Source organism: Papio anubis, chromosome 17 (genome assembly GCF_008728515.1).
Source record: "Papio anubis isolate 15944 chromosome 17, Panubis1.0, whole genome shotgun sequence".
Lineage (NCBI taxonomy): Eukaryota > Metazoa > Chordata > Mammalia > Primates > Cercopithecidae > Papio > Papio anubis.
The window spans coordinates 31,204,046-31,225,838 of record NC_044992.1 but is presented as its reverse complement, the minus strand read 5'-3'; the positions used below and the strand labels follow the sequence as shown (position 1 = coordinate 31,225,838).

Genomic DNA, 21,793 nt, shown 5'->3' with positions numbered 1-21,793 from the left:
TTAACAGAAAAGGTAGAATGTTCCATGTTGAACAATATTTAAGATTCTTAACTTTTACAAGTTAACATTTCTATGATTCTTCTTAATAAACATATTTGTTTCAAGTGTTATCAATGCATTTATCATAGACAAATGAACTTTTGCAACTCTCCAACCTACAGTACATTTCCATACTACAAAACTAAGACTTCCTTTTTAAAGGTCATAAAAAGTTAATGAACTTGAAGAAAAAATTAAACCACATTTTAAAACATAAGGCCTAAATGTTATGTTTTTATATAATTATATGTCCCCATACTTCCATTTAACAAAATAAATATATGAATTACACCTCTATTTCATCAAAAATACCGAGATAACAGTTTCTATTTTGAAATAACCCCAAATCTCTCCATCAACAAATGCTAGATCTTTAACAGATGTATGGTCCTAGACAATGTTGAGGAGACTTGTTACTACCCAATAAATGTGGGTGGCCTTGTAGGTGAATTAATTAAAAATCAAAAAATCAAAGACCAAAAAGAATTTTTTTACTCTAACACAACACTAAAGGTTTATACTTTTCATTTCAATTAAAAAAGAGAACATTTGTGTGTATCCGCATCAACTAATTAACACAAGGTCATTACAGTCAACTGAAAAGTTTTCTAGCACTTCATTAAAAAAATACAACTCTGTAACATATTTGGCTAACCACAAAGTTAAGACAGGAGAGGCAGAGAATTAGTATTCAGATTTCAAGTAAAATACAAGAGCCAAATTTAATAATCCAGAATTTCAAAGTTTTTTTGTTTCAATTGCAGAAAAATGTTCTTGAAATGCTGTTAATCTTACTATAGGAACTAGCACATAAGCAGCTGCCAAGTGTAATTTTTCATCAAGACATCAACCCATATATACTGGAAACAGATTTTCTCAAAACATATGCAATATTTAAGGCTAATACCTTAACAGCTCACACAGTTTCTAAGCATTGTGTTCTGAATACAGAATTAAATATATATTCTATATAAAAACTAAAAGGAATTTTATTTCACCAATACTGTCCTACTCCTATCTCATTCTAGGAATTGATTCTAGATTGTATTTTTATATCAGTGATCACACACTATCAGAATAAAAAAAATTACCTTCCTTTAAGAAACATATATTTAAAGTGAAGACTATGACACAAAAGAAAATAGAGTTCCTGAGTGCATGGGGGAAAAACGACCCAAATTCTATCTTACCAGCAAGATTTATATGCAAATGTAACATGTATTTCCATGCTTATAATCACTCATTGTAAATGTTTCTAAAGCTAGATTGTTAACATTACAGTACATTGTATCTGAAGATACAAGATTTTATAATAAGCTATTGCCACATATGTATTCTGATATGCCACTTTAAGATTTCACATATTTTATATTGATAAGAAAACATCTGTTATAAATTCTCATACTACTCAGTAAATTATGTAAGTTGCAATTATTGATTAATTTTTTTTTATAAATTCCTCCCAATAGGTATGGTCCTGCCTTTAAAAAGAAATTTATATGGCTGGGAGCAGTGGCTCATCCCTGTAATCCCAGCATTTTGGGAGGCCAAGGCGGGCATATCACCTGAGGCAGGAGATCAAGACCAGCCAGGCCAACACAGTGAAACCGCGTCACGTCTCTACTAAAAATACAAAAATTAAGGCTGGGCATGGTGGCTCACACCTGTAATCCCAGCACTTTGGGAGGCTAAGACGGGCCGATCACTTGAGGTCAGGAGTTCGAGACCAGCCTGGCCAACATGGAGAAACCCGACTCTACTAAAAAAATACAAAAATTAGCTGGGCATGGTGGCGCACACCTATATCCCAGCTACTCAGAAGTCTGAGGTAGGAGAATTGCTTGAACCCAGGAGGTGGAAGTTGCAGTGAGCCAAGATTGTGCCACTGCACTCTAGCCTGGGCGACAGAGCCAGACTCTGTCTCAATAAATAAATAATAAAAATACAAAAATTAGCTGGGCGTGGTGGCACGTGCCTATAATCCCAGCTACTCGGGAGGTTGAAGCAGGAGAATCGGTTGAACCCAAGAGGCAGAGGTTGCAGCGAGCCGAGATCGCACCATCACACTCCAGCCTGGGTGACATCTCAGAAAAAAAAAAAAAAAGAAAAAAGAAAGAAAAAGTAATTTATTAATCTCATAATTTGGGTTATGACAAATGTTATTACATACACAAAAAAGAAACAATAATTGAGTCTCTGGGGTGGCAAGTTAAGAAAAAAAGAATATTATGAACAGAACACTATTAAATGTTACATAATTATTTATTTATGAAACAAATGTCCTCACAGATGAGAGAATCTCTTAGAACCTGGACTTTACCTTCAGATTTGATACATTAATAATGCTCAAAATAGCAGGTTCTAACATGTTACTAATCATTTTTAAAGAAAAACTTCATTTGAAATAATCTCAATTCCTCAAATTCCAAATTGATAATCTCCTAGACCAAACACATTTTGACTAATCTTGATCTCAGCCCCATCTTTGCAAGTAACACACATTGTGCGCACCAAAAGTTCTTCTTACCTGGCCCTCTCCAACAGTTTCGGTGTCAATAACTGTGATGATGCCTGGGACCAAAGGACTCCGCCGCGAATTACTGTGGATGGCAACGTCATCTTCTGTCACACCTGAAGGTAGCGTGCCTGTCAGCTGAGTCACCACTTTCCCCACCATTGTCAGGCCACTTTTCAGTGTCTGTACAATGAGAGGTAAAATGTATGACTTCACATCAGTATTTGGATTCTACATAGAAATATGCATTTTATTAATTTTCCTAATCATTATGTTAAATTCTTTATTCTCTTACAATCTTTTATATAGCAGTAAACTGTCACAGACATTCAGTTTGACTTTTAATGATCTTGAATTTTAATTAGAATATCTGTATTAGTTTGAGGGAATGGCATCAGTAAAGTCTCTAAAGTCATCATGGCAGGGATAAAGCCATAGTTAAAAAAATTAAAGAGCTCTGTTTTACATAAGGGTGCAATTACATTTTTATAAAAGATATTTCTTTCATTCTCTCCTCTTAATGTATACATCTTAAAATCAATGACATAGAAAGAAGCAGAAACTATGAAATGATCAATTTTTTGAAATATTATAAATCTAATTGTATACCTGTTTTCTAGTATGAAAAAGACTGAGACATTGGTAGAATACCTATGTGGAAAAGAATGTGCTTCCAAAGCAAATATATAAATATGCTGGTATATAATACTGTATACCAAGATTTGGTATATGGGAAACACAGTCTCTGTCTAAGATATTAATTACTGGATGAATGAAGTATCATACTAAATTAGTTGAGAGTTATTTTCTATCTGGTAACAGAAAACAAATGTGGTGCTCCTACTATATTATTTCAATTAAAGATAACTTAAGATGTTTATAATTATATTTTAGCTCCATTTCATTCAAAACATGTAAGTAAAACTAACTCATGAAATATTTTTTCTTCTATGTAAATATCCTCTGATTATCCTCATATGCATTAACAGAAACATTTTTCTAAATAACAAGTTTTTTCATCTGAAAGGAAGAAAGCTTCAAGTTTGAGTCTATAGAAAAAAAAATGAAAGGAAGAAAACTAAAATAAAGACAAATATATGGGAGTCACACATTGCTGAAGAAGGGTATCATCAGCAGAACCAAAACAGGCACCCTAGAATACTTAAATATATCAAAAACTACATTTTAACTAATATAGGTACATTTTTCCAATTCTCATGTTGTTAGAAAAAAAGTTTCATTAAAATATTTCAAATTAATCTTCAATGAGGTGACTATCTTTTCTAAAACAATTATGAAAAAATAATTCTCACCTAATTCTGGCACATGCTACGGCTAAATTTGAAAATATAAACTATTATATACATGGTATTTCAAATTTTAATTCATAAATAGTACACAAAGACAGTTGTGTATAGAGGTCTAAACGTGATTTAAGCAATAATTAGATTAAAATTGAAAAGGGGAGAAGTATTTTCCAAAGAAATGTTCTATTAAAATACCATAAAACTAGCACTAATAATAGATGCATTATTTTATTTTGCTATGTTTCACGGTGGTTTTTCTATGGACTAGGGACTGGTGAAGGCACTTAACATAAACTACGTTGATAGATTTCCTCAGATACTTCAATTCTATGAAAGAGAAAATCAAGGCTAGGGAAGTTAAGTAAAATGGAAGCTCAAACAGTTACCCAACGACAAAGTCAGAATTCAAAACTGGGACCATCTGTCTCCAGGGCCTGATTTTTACACTATCCTGTACTGCCTTGTAATCTATTTCTGTTACTACTTGTGATCTCAGAGTTAATGAATACAAAACACAGATGTCTGATGGGTAGAAAAGAGGAAAAATTAAAATCCATAATAATATACTAATAAATACTTAAATAAAAATGACCAGCAAAGCCATCTGCTGAATTCAAACAAAAAGATATAACTTAACAGCAGACTAAAACCAAGAGAAAGCCACAAATCAATTGTAACTGTTTTGTTTAGTGCTAAAAACTCAAACTCCAGTGATTATAAAACACATTAGCGTTCCTCAATTAGCAGCCAAACGTTTCTTTCAATAATTCACAAGAAACGACTTACACAAATTCTGTTAGACTGTTGTCAAGTAAGCCTCTGAAGGACCAACAGAATGAGGCGCCACAGTGTATTGATGTCAAGAGCAGGCCAGGAAGCCTGATTAACCTCTGAGATGCCTCAGTTGATGTACTCACTCCATTAATGCTAATGGAGATGCTCCCACTTAAACGCAGCTATCCCTTTATCAAAGGAATGCCTTTTAGTTTTAAAGTCTTTGGTTGTATATCCTCCCCCATTTGCCCCTGAGCCTATTATTTCATGCTCTTATACCAATGAAAAGGAATAAAACTAAAAGAACCGGAGCACATAAAAAGTGGAAAGTAATGTGTACCAAAGCAAACCACAACAGTAAAAGTTAACATAAGACAACCAGGAAAAGAATCCACAAAGAGAAGACGGCAGTATATTTCATAGTCAATGGCTCATATTACACGAAGAGTGTTTGATATTTCCCTGGGGAAAAAAAAAAACCATGACTATTGATGGAGCTGTCTTAGTAGTGGACAAAAATCTAAACTCAAAATTTAAGTCATCACATCTGCAATCTGTATAGCAAGTTACAAGATACTACTATTTATCATAATCCATTAACCATGCAGGGAGTCGGGGGGTTAGAGAAAAGTGCTGAAAGTTTTCTGCATTTGTAAAGACCCTTGCTTTTAGGGTAAATTTGTTTCCATGTTAGCATCAAGCACATCTATGGGCATTAGTGTCCAGAAGTTACCTGATAATGTTATTGAACAGAAATCTAAATCACCTCACAGTAATTTGTCTCTCCAATTAATTTTAGTAGACAGAGTATGTATATATCTGTTTTCTCAAATATATATGAAAAATTATAAAGCCTCAGCAAAAATTAGGAATAGAGAAGTATAACCTGGCCAAAAGGAGATGAAAAATTAGACTGAGTGTCCTCACAATCTGAGTTATCTACATAAAAATGTTCATTAAATCACTGATGAATCTTCACACGAGTACTCACATAACTAAACTGGAGCTGGAAGACAGCTGAACATCAGAGACTATAACGAAAGTGTGAGAAAATCCGTTATGACCTATAATTCAAATGAGCACGGTACTTACTCTGTTCTGCTGCAAGCAGATTTGCCGAGGGGTCACTAGTCATCTTTAACCTTTCCCATGCCATATCAGGTGGCCTCCCTATCCATTAGTGCTAATGGTGCTGCTCTCACAAAAGCTGTTAGTTGTCATTAAGAAGTTATCAGATAACAAGAGAAAACAGGGGCATTTTTATTAAATCAATTGACCACGCTGGGGTTAACACACATGAAAATAAGACCGTAATGAGGGAACTAGAAAATATGGACCAAGATTTTATAAATGTGTCAAATAATCTCATTTGAACAATTTCAATATTAATTTTTTTCCTTTTTCACTACCATAAAAAATTAATGGTTCTGATATTCTTTATGAGGAAAGTCAAATTACTTGGAAAATCAAAGGAAAAAACGTTAATATTATGCAAGTTGTATTTGGAAATGCAGAAAATGTAAAAAAGATTATTTCCTCTAAGGAGCTCCAAGTGCATATGCAATGAATATATTTATCCTCACAATTGCAGTGAGACAAAAAATTTAAGACAAAAAAATTAATAATTAATCCTTCTATATAACAAAGTGGTTAATAACCTCTATGAAGCCACAAGGGAAGTTGTCATCAGAAAGAGTAAAAGAGTAATGATTACACTTTCAGAGAAAGTGACTTAATGAAATAACTATAAAATTACTTTAAGATAAGTATTTTTCTTAAGGAGCACATACTACATGGCTTTTTAACATACTCTCCGTGTTATATCTCAAAAAATGTATCACCTAGAAATGGTTAAAAAAGAAATAAGGAAACGTATTTTCTAGTTTCAATAATGGCAGGCTGGGGAAATCAGATCAATCTGATTTGCACTAATGAAAACAACTAGGAAAATCGAAGAGAGTATTTTTGTAAAATGCTGCTTGAAGGTACTGAGTTACAAAGTCAGAATCCGAAAGAATAAGGAAATTCAGACATTTCAGCTGGGCATTTAGGCCGAGAGGTATCTGGTGATTCTAGGAAGCAGGAGGTAGGGTGCTAAGAAACTAAGTGGTGTTTTTGATAGATGGAACTAGAAAATCATCTATGAAAGTCAAAGTCCTGCCAAATGGGTCTACTTGGTGACATTCCCTCCAAGTTTGGTTCTGAACATAAAGAAATATACAATAGAAGAGTCCACCAACAGCAATAAGGCGAGCACAGCTATTGCAGGTGAACTTCATTTAAATAATCTTAATCTCTGAAATTGGATTATTACTCAAGACTGATACTGTCCCAGAACTCCACTGTCATCACAAACTCAAAACTATTTCTAAAAAGTTTTGAAATAAATTCTGGCAAACAAGTGATAATAGGAGTTAAAAAGAAATTATGCAGGCAGTTAGTGAGAGTAAGGGAGTCCTCAGCAAGGTTTTCCTTTAAATAAAAATCAGCCCCGAAATTATTTCTTTTCTAACAAAAAGCAGCCTGAAAGATCAACCTGCAAGCATAGGTGAATGCCAGCAGCTATGCCAATAGAAAAGGGATATCTGGAGGTCAGGTATATTCAACATAGAGGTTCCCTCTTCCCTTTTTGTTGTCACCACATGTGCAGGCAACATGGCACCATCCAGATAGAGACTCCATTTGCATAATAAAAGATTATGGTGGGATAGCCAGCCTCTACACGTTATGTAAATGGCACACCTGGTCCAACCAATCCACCACACCCTATGTAAATCAAACACCACCTCCTCAAGCTCATCTATAAAACCAATCACATCTCACCCCAATCCCAGAAACCTGCTTGGGCCCCCTCCCTCTACAGGAGGAAGCTCTCTTCTTTCTTTCACCTGTTAAACTTCTGCTCTTAAACCCACTCCTTGTGTGTCCGCATCTTCAATTTCCTTGGCATGAGACAACAAACCTCAGGTATTACCCTAGACAAACGACGCCGCTTCACAAGGACTCAAGTCATCATAAATGAGAACCAGCAGAAACGACACACAACAAAAATGGACCCAAAAGGGAACCAGACATTAGAGTTATCAGAAACAGACTTCAATATGACCAGGTTTACTGTGTTTAAACAAGTTTGATAATTTGAGAAAAATTTAAAAATCCAAAGAACCAGAAACTATTTATTAAGATATTATCGATGAATATATGTTCAATTTTATCAAATACTTTTTGTTCATCAATTGTGATAAGTATATAATTTTCTCCTGTTAAATGTGCAAATTATGTTCATTGATCTTGAGTGATAAACCAGCCTTATATTGTGGATTATCTCAAATGGATTGTGATACAATACATAGCGTCCTATATATTGAAGAATTGTGTTCTATATATTCTTATCCCAAGTGGGTTGTGACACAGCAAATATTGTGTCCTATATATTATACTATAATTATGTCCATATATTCTTATCCCAAATGGACTGTGATACAATATATATGGTATCTTATATAATGTTGTTTTTCTACAAATATTTTATTTAGGATTTTTCACATCTATGTAGTGTTCTTGTATTATAATGTTCTTCTAAAGTTTTAGTATTAAGGTGATCTGGCTTCATCAAACCAGATTAGGCATAATCTGACTTTGCTTATTCTCTGGAAGAGTCTTTGTAATATCGCCATTGTTTATTCTTAAATATTAAAAAGAATTCTCTTGAGAAGGTTTCTAGGTCTGGAGACGTCTTGTGAGTTTTTTTAAAGTTAACCCTTATATTCTCCCAAACAGAAAAGTAAACAGATTGCAGTGGCGCAATCATGGCTCACTGTAGCCTCGGCCTCCAATGCTCAAGCAATCTTCCCACCTTAGCCTCTGGAGTAGCTGCGACAACAGGCATGCACCACCAATTTTTAAATCTTTTTGTAGAGACAGGGCCTCACTATGTTGCCTAAACTGGCTTTAAATTTCTGAGCTCATGCGATCCTCCCACCTCAGCCTCCCAAAATGCTGGGATTATAGGCATGAGGCACAGCATCCAGCCCTAAGGTGTTATATCAAACATAATTTCTTAGTCTTAAATGTGGAAGACATGAGTATAAGCCTCACAGTTCCCAATATTGAGGTATGAGAAAATGGGGAGTTTGCACTGTTTTTCTTCGCTTGTTTGTTTGTTTTGTTTTGTTTTTTGAGACAGAGTTTCGCTGCGTCGCCCAAGCTGGAGTACAGTGGCACAATCTCGGCTCCCTGAAACCTCTGCCTTCTGGGTTTAAGCAATTCTCCTGCTTCAGCCTCCCAAGTAGCTGAGACTACAGGCACCGCCACCATGCCCCGCTAGGATTCGTATTTTTAGTAGAGATGGGGTTTCACTATGTTGGCCAGGCTGATCTTGAACTCCTGACCTCGTGATCCACCCACCTCAGCCTCCCAAAGTGCTGGGATTACAGGCATGAGCCACCGCACCCAGCCCTGCACTTATTTTTAAAACATCTTAAGTCCAGCCTCACTTACTCCAGCATGTCCATAGCAAAACATGGAATTAAGATCACTTTATTTTTATATAAGCACATAAACACATAAGAATAGCAAACAGGAGCTGAAAAGTTATCCTCCATTCCATAACTAAAAATTACTGAAAATGATCATAAGCTAAACTATCGTGATCCATGTGTATAAGACAGACAAGACTAAAAGGAGTCTAATACTTGAGAAAAAGATCTCATTGTTGTATTTTGTGGATAAATTAGTAGACTAATACTGAAGATGTTTTCTAAACACTCGCTCTCAGCTCTTCATTGAAATAACCATCATAATTTTTGTATACACAGTGGAGAAAAGTGAGCAATCTTTATTAAGATTTCTGCAATTGCTGGGGTGCAGTGATGCACCTGTAACCCCAGCACTTTGGGAGGCTGAGGTGGGTGGATTGTTTGAGCTCAGAAGTTCAAGACTAGCCTGGGTAATATGGCAAAACCCTGTCTCTACAAACTATATGAAAATTTTGCCAGGCATGGTGGCATGCGCCTGTAGTCCCAGCTAATTGGGAGCTGAGGTGGGTGTTCACTCCAGCCTGAGCAACAGAGCAAGACCCTGTCTTAAGGGAAAAAAAAAGATTTCTGAAATCTAAAATTCACAGTGCTATAGGCATAAAGACCTAATGGTTAATTCTCTTTTGGGTGCAAAATACGTAATGCTTCTCTCGTCAAACCAAGGACCACATTCTGAAGCACATCATGTAAGCGTCTGTGATCAAATATGAAGTATTTTTGTTTTGTTTTACATAAAACAGTGTGACCTTTGATTCCCACTCTGTGGTTTGCTTTAAACTGTTGTTCTTTTCTGAATGGTTGTGCTTTCTATTATATGCTGTCATTTAGATTCACTCTGTCATTCCTATTATTAGAATTGTTTTGTTGTATACTTCACAATTCAAAAGGATAGTGGTTACAAGAATGCCTTATAATCAGCATAAAGTTTACCAGACATCATCAAAATTAACCCTCACACACATGAAAAAAAGAGCTCACTTGACAAACATGAAGGCGCAGCCCCTTGATATGAAAGAATCTTTGAATGTGACGAGGGACTGACTCAAGTTTTCAGAGGGAATAATATTCTTTTCATGAGAAGACGACTCTGAAATGCTCAAAGATGCAAAGGGATGTCAGTGTAGGTAGAACAATGAAAATCACAGAGAATCCAGAAGTCACTGTTTAAACATAGAAAGCTTCTTCCAAATGTGGTATTAATGAGATAATAGTCTTGAAGCTAGCTAACAGGCTTAAAATCTTTCAAACTGGATAAGTACAAACACTACAATCATTACAATAGACAATATAATTCAGGAGAGAAATCTGAACAATTACTACACATAATCACAACTCTCCAAGATTTCGGAGGTACTCACTTTAGCAGCACTAATGACTGTGGCAGTATAAGACTGAATGTTGTCTCCACAGGCTCCACCACGGGACTGATGACATCGAATCAACTGAGAAAAAGAGAGAGAGAGGGGCAGAAAGTCATTTCTATTAATCTGTTTAACTCTACAGGCTATTAGGATAGAGCTTATTTACCGTGCACAGTGATGGTGATGGGTGGGAATGTTTGCATGAGTGTATTTCAGACAAACAGCTAAAAGCTCTGCTGAGACACTTTTACCCCTTTTTATAATCCACTGGTGCCACTCAAGCAGTTTCATGCTCAACTACGGTTTTCATTACAAGACGAATCGTCTTTAAGAATCCATAAACTCTGAAATGGTAGGAGGTCTGGTGGCCTTTCCACAAATAAATTTTAAAAACATAATCAAAGGACTTACACATGACTTCCTAACTTAAATATCTGACATGCTAACAAGTTAGATGTTTTATCCTGTTAATTCCTCCATAAAGATTATAAAAGAAAACATAAAAAGTAGACAAAAGATTTTGTCATATTTGCATTTTCAATTGTGTCAGTGGAAAAGTGTTACAAATTATGCATAAATCAACTATGACACATATACTAGCTGTCCATATCAGAGAGCTTAAACTTTTACCATTAGGAATGAAAAAGATATATCCTTATTTGTGACTGACATAAATAAAGCAAACTACCAATTTTCAAAGTGAATCACTACTTTGATATGCATGATTATTTCACATGCTAAGAAATAAACCAGGATAAAACTCTCCACTGGTCGTCTACTTCCTATATTTAGCAAAAAATGTCATTAGCCAGATTTCTATGTTTAACATTTTTAAAAAACAAAATGACAAGGGTAGAGTATTAGAACCGTACACATTATGAGTTTTTTAAAACCTCTGGAATTCACAAAGAATCTATATCTCACAAAACATAAAAATTAAAAATGCTTTACATCATTTAAAACCAGGTCCTCTGATGAAGACTGATATGTAAACCTTTTATTCTTAATTCAAAATTTTCTTCATCACTGACACTGTTATTTTAAACATCCCTGAAAGCAATAGTAATATATTATAATAGAATGGAACACCCTTAAAAGTATGATATGCAAAGTCAAGATTTTTTTTAGGCAATCTCTGTTATGTCACACTGAATGACTGCTTTAGATTTCAAAGAGAAGTAAGGAACTTGCCAAATGATAGCTGTTCATCAAATGTGGTTTCACATAGAGTAAGATAAAGAATTTGAAAAGTGATCATTTTAGCAAATAAAAAGAATCTCTCTCTTGCTCACTCATTCATCCACAAATACACATTCAAAGAATTATGAAAATTATTCCTCTGCTGCCTCCTGCTGCATGAGCAAGGAAAGAAAGGCTATTACTTATTCCCTACTTCTGGTAATTAAAATACTCAAGGACAAATACGTAAAACTAAACAACACTCTTTTTTTTTTTTTTTTTTTTTTTTTTTAAGAAACAGAGTCTCACTCCGTCACCCAGGCTGGAGTACAATGGTATGATTTCAGCTCACTGCAAACTCTGCCTGTTGGGTTCAGGCAATTCTCCTGCCTCGGCCTCCCAAGCAGCTGGGATTACAGGCACGTGCCACCATGCCTGGATTTTTTTGTGTATATTTTTAGTAGAGACAAGGTTTCCCCATGTTGGCCAGGCTGGTCTCAAACTCCTGGCCTCAAGTGATCCACCAGTCTTAGCCTCCCAAAGTGCTAGGATTACAGGTGTAAGCCACCACGCCTAGCCCTACTCTTACCTTTCAAATTCAACTACAACTGAGTCAGCAGTTCTACATAAAAGTAACTAAGTCAGAAATTTTGGTCTACAATTTAGAATCATCAGAAAATTACATTTGTATCTTGGTTCAACAAAATGAAAGATGAGTCAGAGTTTTCTACAGTGCAAAATCCTATCAAATGAACTAATTTCCAGGAAATATTATTAAGCACAAGAAAAAAAGGCAGTGTGCCAAAGAGCATATATACTATGTTATCTTTTGTGAACGAAAGGGATAGAGACTTTGGTCAAAAGCCATTTGATGCTCATCCCCTCCACTTAGAAGAACCAAAATAGTGCATAGAGAATCACACTTCAAATACACTGTCCCAGGTAAAACACTAGAACTTAACAGAGAACTAACAGGAAACACCAAACATGGGTAGGAGAAGGAAGGCAGGTAGCCTGCTTGGCTAGGATAGGCTGGGAGCTGGGAGTGGCTTCCCAACACAAGGCAAGGGTAAGTAAGAGAATTCCAGCGGCCCACATCCCCCACCATGGAGCCATGCAATCTCAGCCAGGAGAGAGACCCTCAACCCTCCCAAGCCCTGAAACTTAACACAGGGAGCTGCTGGGAGACTCTCAAACAGAACCGCTCCAGGGAGGTAACCTGTACTGGGTCCCATACACTTTCTGATACCTAAGTGGCTATAGCAAGACAACATTTTCTTTTTCTTTTCTTTTCTTTTTAAGAGACAGGTCTCACTATTTTGCACAGGCTGCAGTGCAGTGGCTATTCATAGGTGTGATGCCACTACTGATCAGCATGGGAATTTTGACCTGCTCTATTTCCAACCTGCGCTGGTTCACCTCTCCTTAGGCAACCTGGTGGTCCCCTACTCCTGCGAGGCCACCGTATTGATGCTGAACTTAGCGCAGACACCCGATTGGCATAGTGCACTACAGCCCAGAACTCCTGAACTCAAGCAATCTTCCTACCTCTGCCTCCCAAGTAGCTGGAACTACAGGCACAAGCCACCATGCCCAGCAAGACATCATTTTCAAACCTAGTTTTGGCAGATGGCATGCTGCTCTGGGGCCTAGAAGCACTGAGACTGAGTTGTTTAAAAAAAAAAAACAAAAACTCAGGAGTCTGGAGTGGTGGCTCACACCTGTAATCCCAACACTTTGGGAGGCTGAGGTGGGCAGATCACCAGGTCAGGAGTTCAAGACCAGCCTGGCCAACATGGTGAAACCCTGTCTCTACTAAAAATAGAAAAATTAGCCGGGCATGGTGGCACACGCCTGTAATCCTAGCTACTCAGGAGGCTGAAGCAGGAGAATTGCTTGAATCCAGGAAATGGAGGTTTCAGTGAGCCAAGATCACGCCACTACACTCCAGCCTGGGCAACAGAGTGAGATTCTGTCTCAGGGGGGAAAAAAAAAACTCAGGCTGTCACTGCTAGGACTAGGGTGTGATCTGGGCACATTCCCGCAGTAGGGGCTGAGAATCGAGTAAAGCATTGGCTGTAGCAGCTACCAATGCAGGGAAGCAAGTGCTGCCAGGACAGAGACTGAGACACGAGCAGGCATGAGTTGCCACTAAGACTTGGTTGCAAGCTGGGCAGAGGCTCCTGCAGCCAGGGATGGGGGTGAGACAGGTATATGCCATTGCCACCAGGACTGGGAGGTGAGCCCCACTAGAATTGGGGTGTGAAAGAGACACATTTTCCCCACCTACCAGCCTAGCTGTGGCCACTGAGGCCAGACCTACCCTCTCCAGAGGCAGCTTCAGGGCCCCTCACCCAAGAACTGATCCTAGGACTACCCTGTCCCCACCTACCATGGCTGGTATCTGCTCTCACCATTGGGGAGCCTGAGAACAAGCCCATCCAGCCTAGTTCTGCCCTCAACCCCCCAAAAAAGAACATATAACCCAGGGTCCTTGGGACTGCCCAACCCAATCCACTTCTTTGGGTACATAAGCATTCCTCCAGGGGGTCTAAGGTTGGGTCTTATCTCTCTGCCACTGCCTCAACAGCTGGCATCTACCTGCAAACTCCAACTACAGGCCTGGAGACTACCTCCCGAACCCCCAGACCACTGCAGCCACCACCAACATCAACACACACCACTAGGAACAAAAAGAATTATCTTGCTACTGCTACTGTCATCACCCATGTCATACTGGCTGCCCAGAGACCCAGGAACTAGCCCACCCACATCATTCACCACTGCCACTACCAGTATCCAAGCAAGCTACCTGGAAGACCAAGAATCAGCCCACTTGTAACCACCAATATAGGTGCCAGTGTACACTACTCTGGGGCACAAGGATAGGCACACTCAGCCCAATGCTGCCACCACTGCATACTGATGACCAGCCAACCTGGTATCCCAGTCTCCAGCAAAACTTCACCACAGCCACCACGAATAATCACACCCTAATTCATTAAGTAAATAATAAATACCCCTAATGATGTATACAGAAAAAAAAATCAGACTACATCACTGCACATACCCAGAATCAAGACCAAAGTGTCCTATCCAACCAGTACTATAGTTACATCTTCATTCATAAAAAAAAAGTCCTCTACAAAAGTAAATGTAAAATTATGAAGTAACTGTTGCACCAGATGTGTAAATATCAATATAAAGACAGAGGAAACATGAAAAATAAAATATGATGCCTCCAAAGAAACACAATAACTCTCCAGCCAGATTCCAATCAAAACAAAATTTATGAGAGCCCATATATAGGACTCAAAATAATAATTTAAAACAACCTTGTGAGATACAAGAGAACTCTGAAAAAAATACAGAAAAATCAGAAAAACAATTCAGAATATAAATGAGACATTTACCAAAGAGATAGATAATTTTTAAAAGAGTCAAATAGAAATTCTGGCCAGGTACAGTGGCTCATGCCTGTAATCCCAGCACTTAGGGAGGTCGAGGCAGGAAGATTGTTTGAGCCACAGAAGTTCAAGACCAGTTTGGGCAACATGGCAAGACCCTATCTCTACCAAAAAAAAAAAAAAAAAAATAGCCTGGTGTGGTGGCACACACCTGTAGACCCAGGTACTCAGGAAGCTTAAGCAAAAGGATCACCTGAGCCCTGGGGGTCTAGGCTGCAGTGAGCTGTGATTGCACCAGGGAACTTTAGCCTGGATGACAGAGTAAGATCAGTGAGATCCTGTCTCTAAATAAATAAATAAATAAATAAATCTGACTACATCAGGCAAAAGGGAGAATCTCAGAACTTGAAGACAGATCTTTTGAAACAATCCAATCAGATAAAAATAAAGAAAAAATAATTTTAAAAATGAGCAAAGACATTATGACATCTGGGGAAACATAAAGTGTCAAAACATTACAATTATCAGTATTCCTGACATTGAAGAGAGAAAGAAAAAATTTGAAAGCACATTTAATGAAATAACAGATGAAAACTTGCCAAGTCTAACAAAAGTTTGGACATTCAGATACGACAGGCTTAGGAATCCCCAGGCAGATACAATAGAAAAAGGTCTTCTCTAAGGCACATTATAGTCATTGTCTAAAATCAAAGATAAAGAGTGAATCCTAAAGGCAGCAAGAAAAAATAGTGTCTAGTCACATATAAAGGAAACTTCACCACACTAACCGTAGATTTCTTAGCAGAAATCTTACGAGCCAGAAGAGAATGGAATTATATACTAAAGTGTTGAAAGAAAAAAAGTATGTCAGCCAAGAATACTGTATCCAGCAAAATTACCCTTCATAAATGAAGGAGAAATAAGGTTTTTTCCAACAAGTAAATTCTGAGAATATTCATTATCACTATATTGGCCCTACAAGACACGCTCAAAGTAGTCCTAAACCTGGAAGTGAAAGGACAACGTTTAGTATCACAAAAACACACCAAACTATGGAACTCACTGGTAAAGCAAAGACACAAAGGAGAAAGAGAAAGAACTCAAAGAGTACCACTGCAGGAATCCACCAAACCATAACACCAAACAATAAGAGAAAAAGAATGAAACCAAAAATACATGAAACAACCAGAAAACAATCAACAATACAATAAGAACAAAGCCCCAAGTATTAATAATGACTTTGAATGTAAATAAAATAAATAATCCACTTAAAAGATACAGAATAGCTAAATGGTTTTTAAAATGACCCAACTATATGCTCCTTACAAGAAACTCACCTTACCATAAAGACATATGTAGACTAAAAGTAAAGGGGAAAAAAAAAAGAGAGATACTCCACACAAATGGAAACCAAAAGTGAACAGGAGTAGTTATACTTGTATTAGATAAAACAGACTCTAAAGTCAAAAACAGTTGGGAAAAAAAAAAGACAAAGAAGGTCATCGTATAATGATAAAGGGATCAATTCAGCAAAAGGATATAATAGTTCCAAATATATATGCACTCAACACTGGAGTACACAGATTCGTAAAGCAAATTATTACTATATACTATATCTAAAGAGAGAGGTAAACTGAAACACAGTAATAGTGGGAGACTTCAAAACTCCTCTCAGCATTAAACAGATCATCTAGCCAGAAAATCAACAAAGAAACACTGGATTTAAAATGGTCTTTATTTATTTATTTATTTACTTACTTATTGAGACAGAGTCTCGCTCTGTCACCCAGGCTGGAGTGCAGCGATCTCAGCTCAACACAACTTCCACCTCCTGGGTTCAAGTGGTTCTCTTGCCTTAGCCTCCCAAGTGGCTGGGATTACAGGCACACACCACCATGCCTGGCTATTTCTGTATTTTTAGTAGAGATGGGGTTTTGTCATGTTGGCCACACTGGTCTTGAACTCCTGACCTCAAGTAATTCATCCGCCTTGGCCTCCCAAAGTGCTGGGATTACAGGCATGTGCCACTGTGCCTGGCCTAAAACAGGACTTTAGACCCAATGGACTTAACGGACACTTATAGAGCATTCTATCCAACAACTGCAGAATATGCATTCTTAGCCAATAGGACATTCTCCATGATAGACCATATGTTAGGCCACAAGTCTCAATACATTTTTAAAAACTGAATCATATCAAGTATCTTCTCAGACCACAATGGACTAAAACGAGAAATAAATATCAAAAGGGACTCTGGAAACTTGACAAACACATGGAAATCAAATAACATGGCCCTGAACACTACTGAGTCAATTCTTTAAAATCTTGAAACAAATGATAATCCTGAAACACAACACACCAAAACTGGGGAATCCAGCAAAAGCTGTACTGACGGAAGTTTACAACAATAAATGCCTACATCAGAAAAGCACAAAGATTACAAATTAACAATCTAACAATGCACCCAAAGGAGCTAAAAAAGAATAAACCAAATTCATAATTAGCAGAAGAAATAAAGTAATAAACAGCAGAACTAAGCAAAATAGACTAAAGAAACAATACAAAAGATCAATGAATAAAAAATTGGTTCTTCAAAAAGATAAACAATATTGATAAACACTAGCCAGATCAACCAAGAAAGGAAAGACCCAGATAAACAAAATGAGAAATGAAAAAGAGAACATTACAAATGATACCACAGAAATACAATAGATCAGCAAACTATTATAAAAAGCTATACACTGAAAATCTGAAAAATCTAGAGGAAATGGATAAATTCCTGGAAACATACAACCTAACCTAACAAGACTGAATCAGGAAAAAACAGAAATCTGAGCAGACCAATAATGAATAAGGAGAGTGAGTAGGTAATAAAGTCTCCCAAAAAGCAAGCCCAGGACTAGACAGATTCACAGTTGGATCCTACCAAATGTACAAAAGAGAACACCAATTTTCCTGAAACTATTCCAAAAAAATAAAAGAGGAAGAAACTCTCCCTAACTCATTCTATGAGGCCAACATCATCTGACACCAAAACCAGACAAGGACACCACAAAAAAGAAAACTATAGGCCAAGATCCCTGATGAACACAGACACAAAAATCTTCAAAAAAATGCTAGAAAATAGAAAACAACAGCACATCAAAAGTATAATACACCACAATCAAAGGGGATTTATTCCATAGACACGGGGATGGTTCAACATATGTAAATCAGTAAGTGATAATCACATCAACAGAATGAAGGACAAAAACCATACGATCATCTCAATAGATACAAGAAAAAGCATTTGATAAAATTCAACATCCCTTCATGATAAAAACTCTTAACAAACTAGGCACAGAAGGAAATTACCTCAAAATAATAAAGACCATATATGACAAAACCACAACTAGTATCAGGCTGACTGGGGAAAAGTTAAAGGCCTTTCCTCTAAGATTTAGTAGAAGACAAGGATGCCCACTTCACCACTCCTATTCGACACAGTACTGGAAGTCCTAGCCAAAGCAATCAGGCAATAGAAAGAAAGAAAAGGCATGCAAATTGGGAAAGTAGAAGTCACATTGCCCCTCTTTGCTGATGACATGATCTTGTATCTAGAAAAACCTAATGATTTCACACACACACACACACAAAAATCTTAGATTTGCTAAATGAATTCAGTAAAGTTGCAGGATATAAAATTAACACACAAAATTTAATAGCATGTCTATACACCAATAATGATCTAGCAGAGAGGCAATCACATTTACAATAGCTACAGAAAAAATACATAAGAAGAAGGAGAACTACAAACCACTGCTCAGTGAAATAAAAGAGGACATAAACAAATGGAAGAACATACCATGCTCATGGATAGGAAGAATCAATATCATGAAAATGGCCATACTGCCCAAGGTAATTTATAGATTCAATGCCATCCCCATCAAGCTACCAATGAGTTTCTTCACAGAATTGGAAAACACTGCTTTAAAGTTCATATGGAACCAAAAAAGAGCCCGCATCTCCAAGACAATCCTAAGTCAAAGGACAAAGCTGGAGGCATCACGCTACCTGACTTCAAACTATACTACAAGGCTACAGTAACCAAAACAGCATGATACTGGTACCAAAACAGAGATATAGACAAATGGAACAGAACAGAGTCCTCAGAAATAATACCATACATCTACAGCCATCTGATCTTTGATAAACCTGAGAAAAACAAGAAATGGGGAAAGGATTCCCTATTTAATAAATGATGCTGGGAAAATTGGCTAGCCATAAGTAGAAAGCTGAAACTGGATCCTTTCCTTACTCCTTATACGAAAATTAATTCAAGATGGATTAGAGACTTAAATGTTAGACCTAAAACCATAAAAACCCTAGAAGAAAACCTAGGTAATACCATTCAGGACATAGGCAGGGGCAAGGACTTCATGTCTAAAACACCAAAAGCAACGGCAACAAAAGCCAAAATTGACAAATGGGATCTAATTAAACTAAAGAGCTTCTGCACAGCAAAAGAAACTACCATCAGAGTGAACAGGCAACCTACAGAATGGGAGAAAATTTTTGCAATCTACTCATCTGACAAAGGGCTAATATCCAGAACCTACAAAGAACTCAAACAAATTTACAAGAAAAAAACAAACAACCCCATCAAAAAGTGGGCAAAGGATATGAACAGACATTTCTCAAAAGAAGACATTCATACAGCCAACAGACACTTGAAAAAATGCTCATCATCACTGGCCATCAGAGAAATGCAAATCAAAACCATAATGAGATACCATCTCACACCAGTTAGAATGGCGATCATTAAAAAGTCAGGAAACAACAGGTGCTGGAGAGGATGTGGAGAAATAGGAACACTTTTACACTGTTGGTGGGATTGTAAACTAGTTCAACCATTATGGAAAACAGTATGGCGATTCCTCAAGGATCTAGAACTAGAAGTACCATACGACCCAGCCATCCCATTACTGGGTATATACCCAAAGGATTATAAATCATGCTGCTATAAAGACACATGCACACGTATGTTTATTGCAGCACTATTCACAATAGCAAAGACTTGGAATCAACCCAAATGTCCAGCAGTGACAGACTGGATTAAGAAAATGTGGCACATACACACCATGGAATACTATGCAGCCATAAAAAAGGATGAGTTTGTGTCCTTTGTAGGGACATGGATGCAGATGGAAACCATCATTCTCAGCAAACTATCGCAAGAACAGAAAACCAAACACCGCATGTTCTCACTCATAGGTGGGAACTGAACAATGAGATCACTTGGATTCGGGATGGGGAACATCACACACCGGGGCCTATCACAGGGAGGGGGGAGGGGGGAGGGATTGCATTGGGAGTTATACCTGATGTAAATGACGAGTTGACGGGTGCTGACGAGTTGATGGGTGCAGCACACCAACATGGCACAAGTATACATATGTAACAAACCTGCACGTTATGCACATGTACCCTAGAACTTAAAGTATAATAAAAAAAAAAAAAAGAAAGAAAAAGAAATTTAACTAAGGAGGTGAAAGAGTTCTACAAGAAAAACTACAAAACACTGATGAAAAAAATTGCAAACACCAATAAATGGAAAAACATCCCAAGTTCATGAATTGAAAGAATCAATATGATTTAAATGACCATACTGCCCACAGAAATCTACAGATTCAGCACAATTCTTATCAAATTATTAATGTTTTTTCCACAGAATTGGAAAAAAACAATCCTAAAGTTCATAAGGAAGCAAAAAAAAAAAAAAATACAATAGCCAAAGCAGTCCTAAGCAAAAATAAAAACTCAGGAAGCATCACACTGCCTAATTTCAAACTATACTACAAGTCTGCAGTAACTAAAACAGCATGGTACTGGTACAAAAATAGACACACAGGCTGGGCATGGTGGCTCATGTCTATAATCCCAGCACTTTGGGAGGCCAAGGTGAGTGGATCATTTGAGGTCAGGAGTTCGAGACCAGCCTGGCCAACATGATAAAATTCCATTTCTACTAAAAATACAAAAATTAGCCAGGTGTGGTAGCATATGCCTATAGTACCAGCTACTCAGGAGTCTGAGGTGAGAGAATCACTTGAACCCAGCAGGTGGGGGCTGCAAACGAGCAGAGATTACGCCAGCCTGGGCAACAGAGCTAGACTCTGTCGGAAAAAAAAAAAAAGATACATAGGTCAACAGAACTGAACAGAGAACTAAATAACATCAGATACTTACAACCAACTGATTTTTTTTGTTAACAAAGTTGACAAAAATACACAATGGAGAATGGACACCCTATTCAATAAATGGCGCTGGGAAAATTGGCTAGCCATATGCAGAAGAATGAAACCAGACCCCTATCTCTTACCATATACAAAAATTAACTCAAGATGGATTAAAGACCTACATGTAAGACCTGAAACTATAGAAATCCTAGAAGAAAACCTAGGGAAAAACTCTTCCAGACATTGTCCTAGGCAAGGAATTTATGACAAAGACATCAAAAACAAAGGCAACAAAAATAGACAAATGAGACTTAATTAAACTAAAAAGTTCCTGCACAGCAAGAGAAATAATCGACAGAGTAATCAGACAAACTACACAATGGGAGAAAATATTTGTAAATTATGCATTCAACTAAGAATCTACAAGAAACTCAAACAATTGAACCAGAAAAAAA

General features: G+C 37.2%; 1 protein-coding gene across 13 annotated transcripts in view; it reads right to left on the bottom strand.

Moving 5' to 3' along the window:
* BCAS3 (BCAS3 microtubule associated cell migration factor) overlaps positions 1 to 21,793 on the bottom strand; it is a 704,563-nt gene that overhangs the window by 480,518 nt on the left and 202,252 nt on the right. For all 13 annotated transcript variants that reach the window (XM_017950665.3, XM_017950664.3, XM_017950669.3 and 10 more), the window contains exons 11-12: positions 10,532 to 10,615; positions 2,567 to 2,737 (exon numbers count right to left, since the gene is read on the bottom strand). In XM_017950665.3, the coding sequence (XP_017806154.1) occupies positions 2,567 to 2,737; positions 10,532 to 10,615 (255 nt within the window). The remainder of the gene's footprint in view (positions 1 to 2,566; positions 2,738 to 10,531; positions 10,616 to 21,793) is intronic.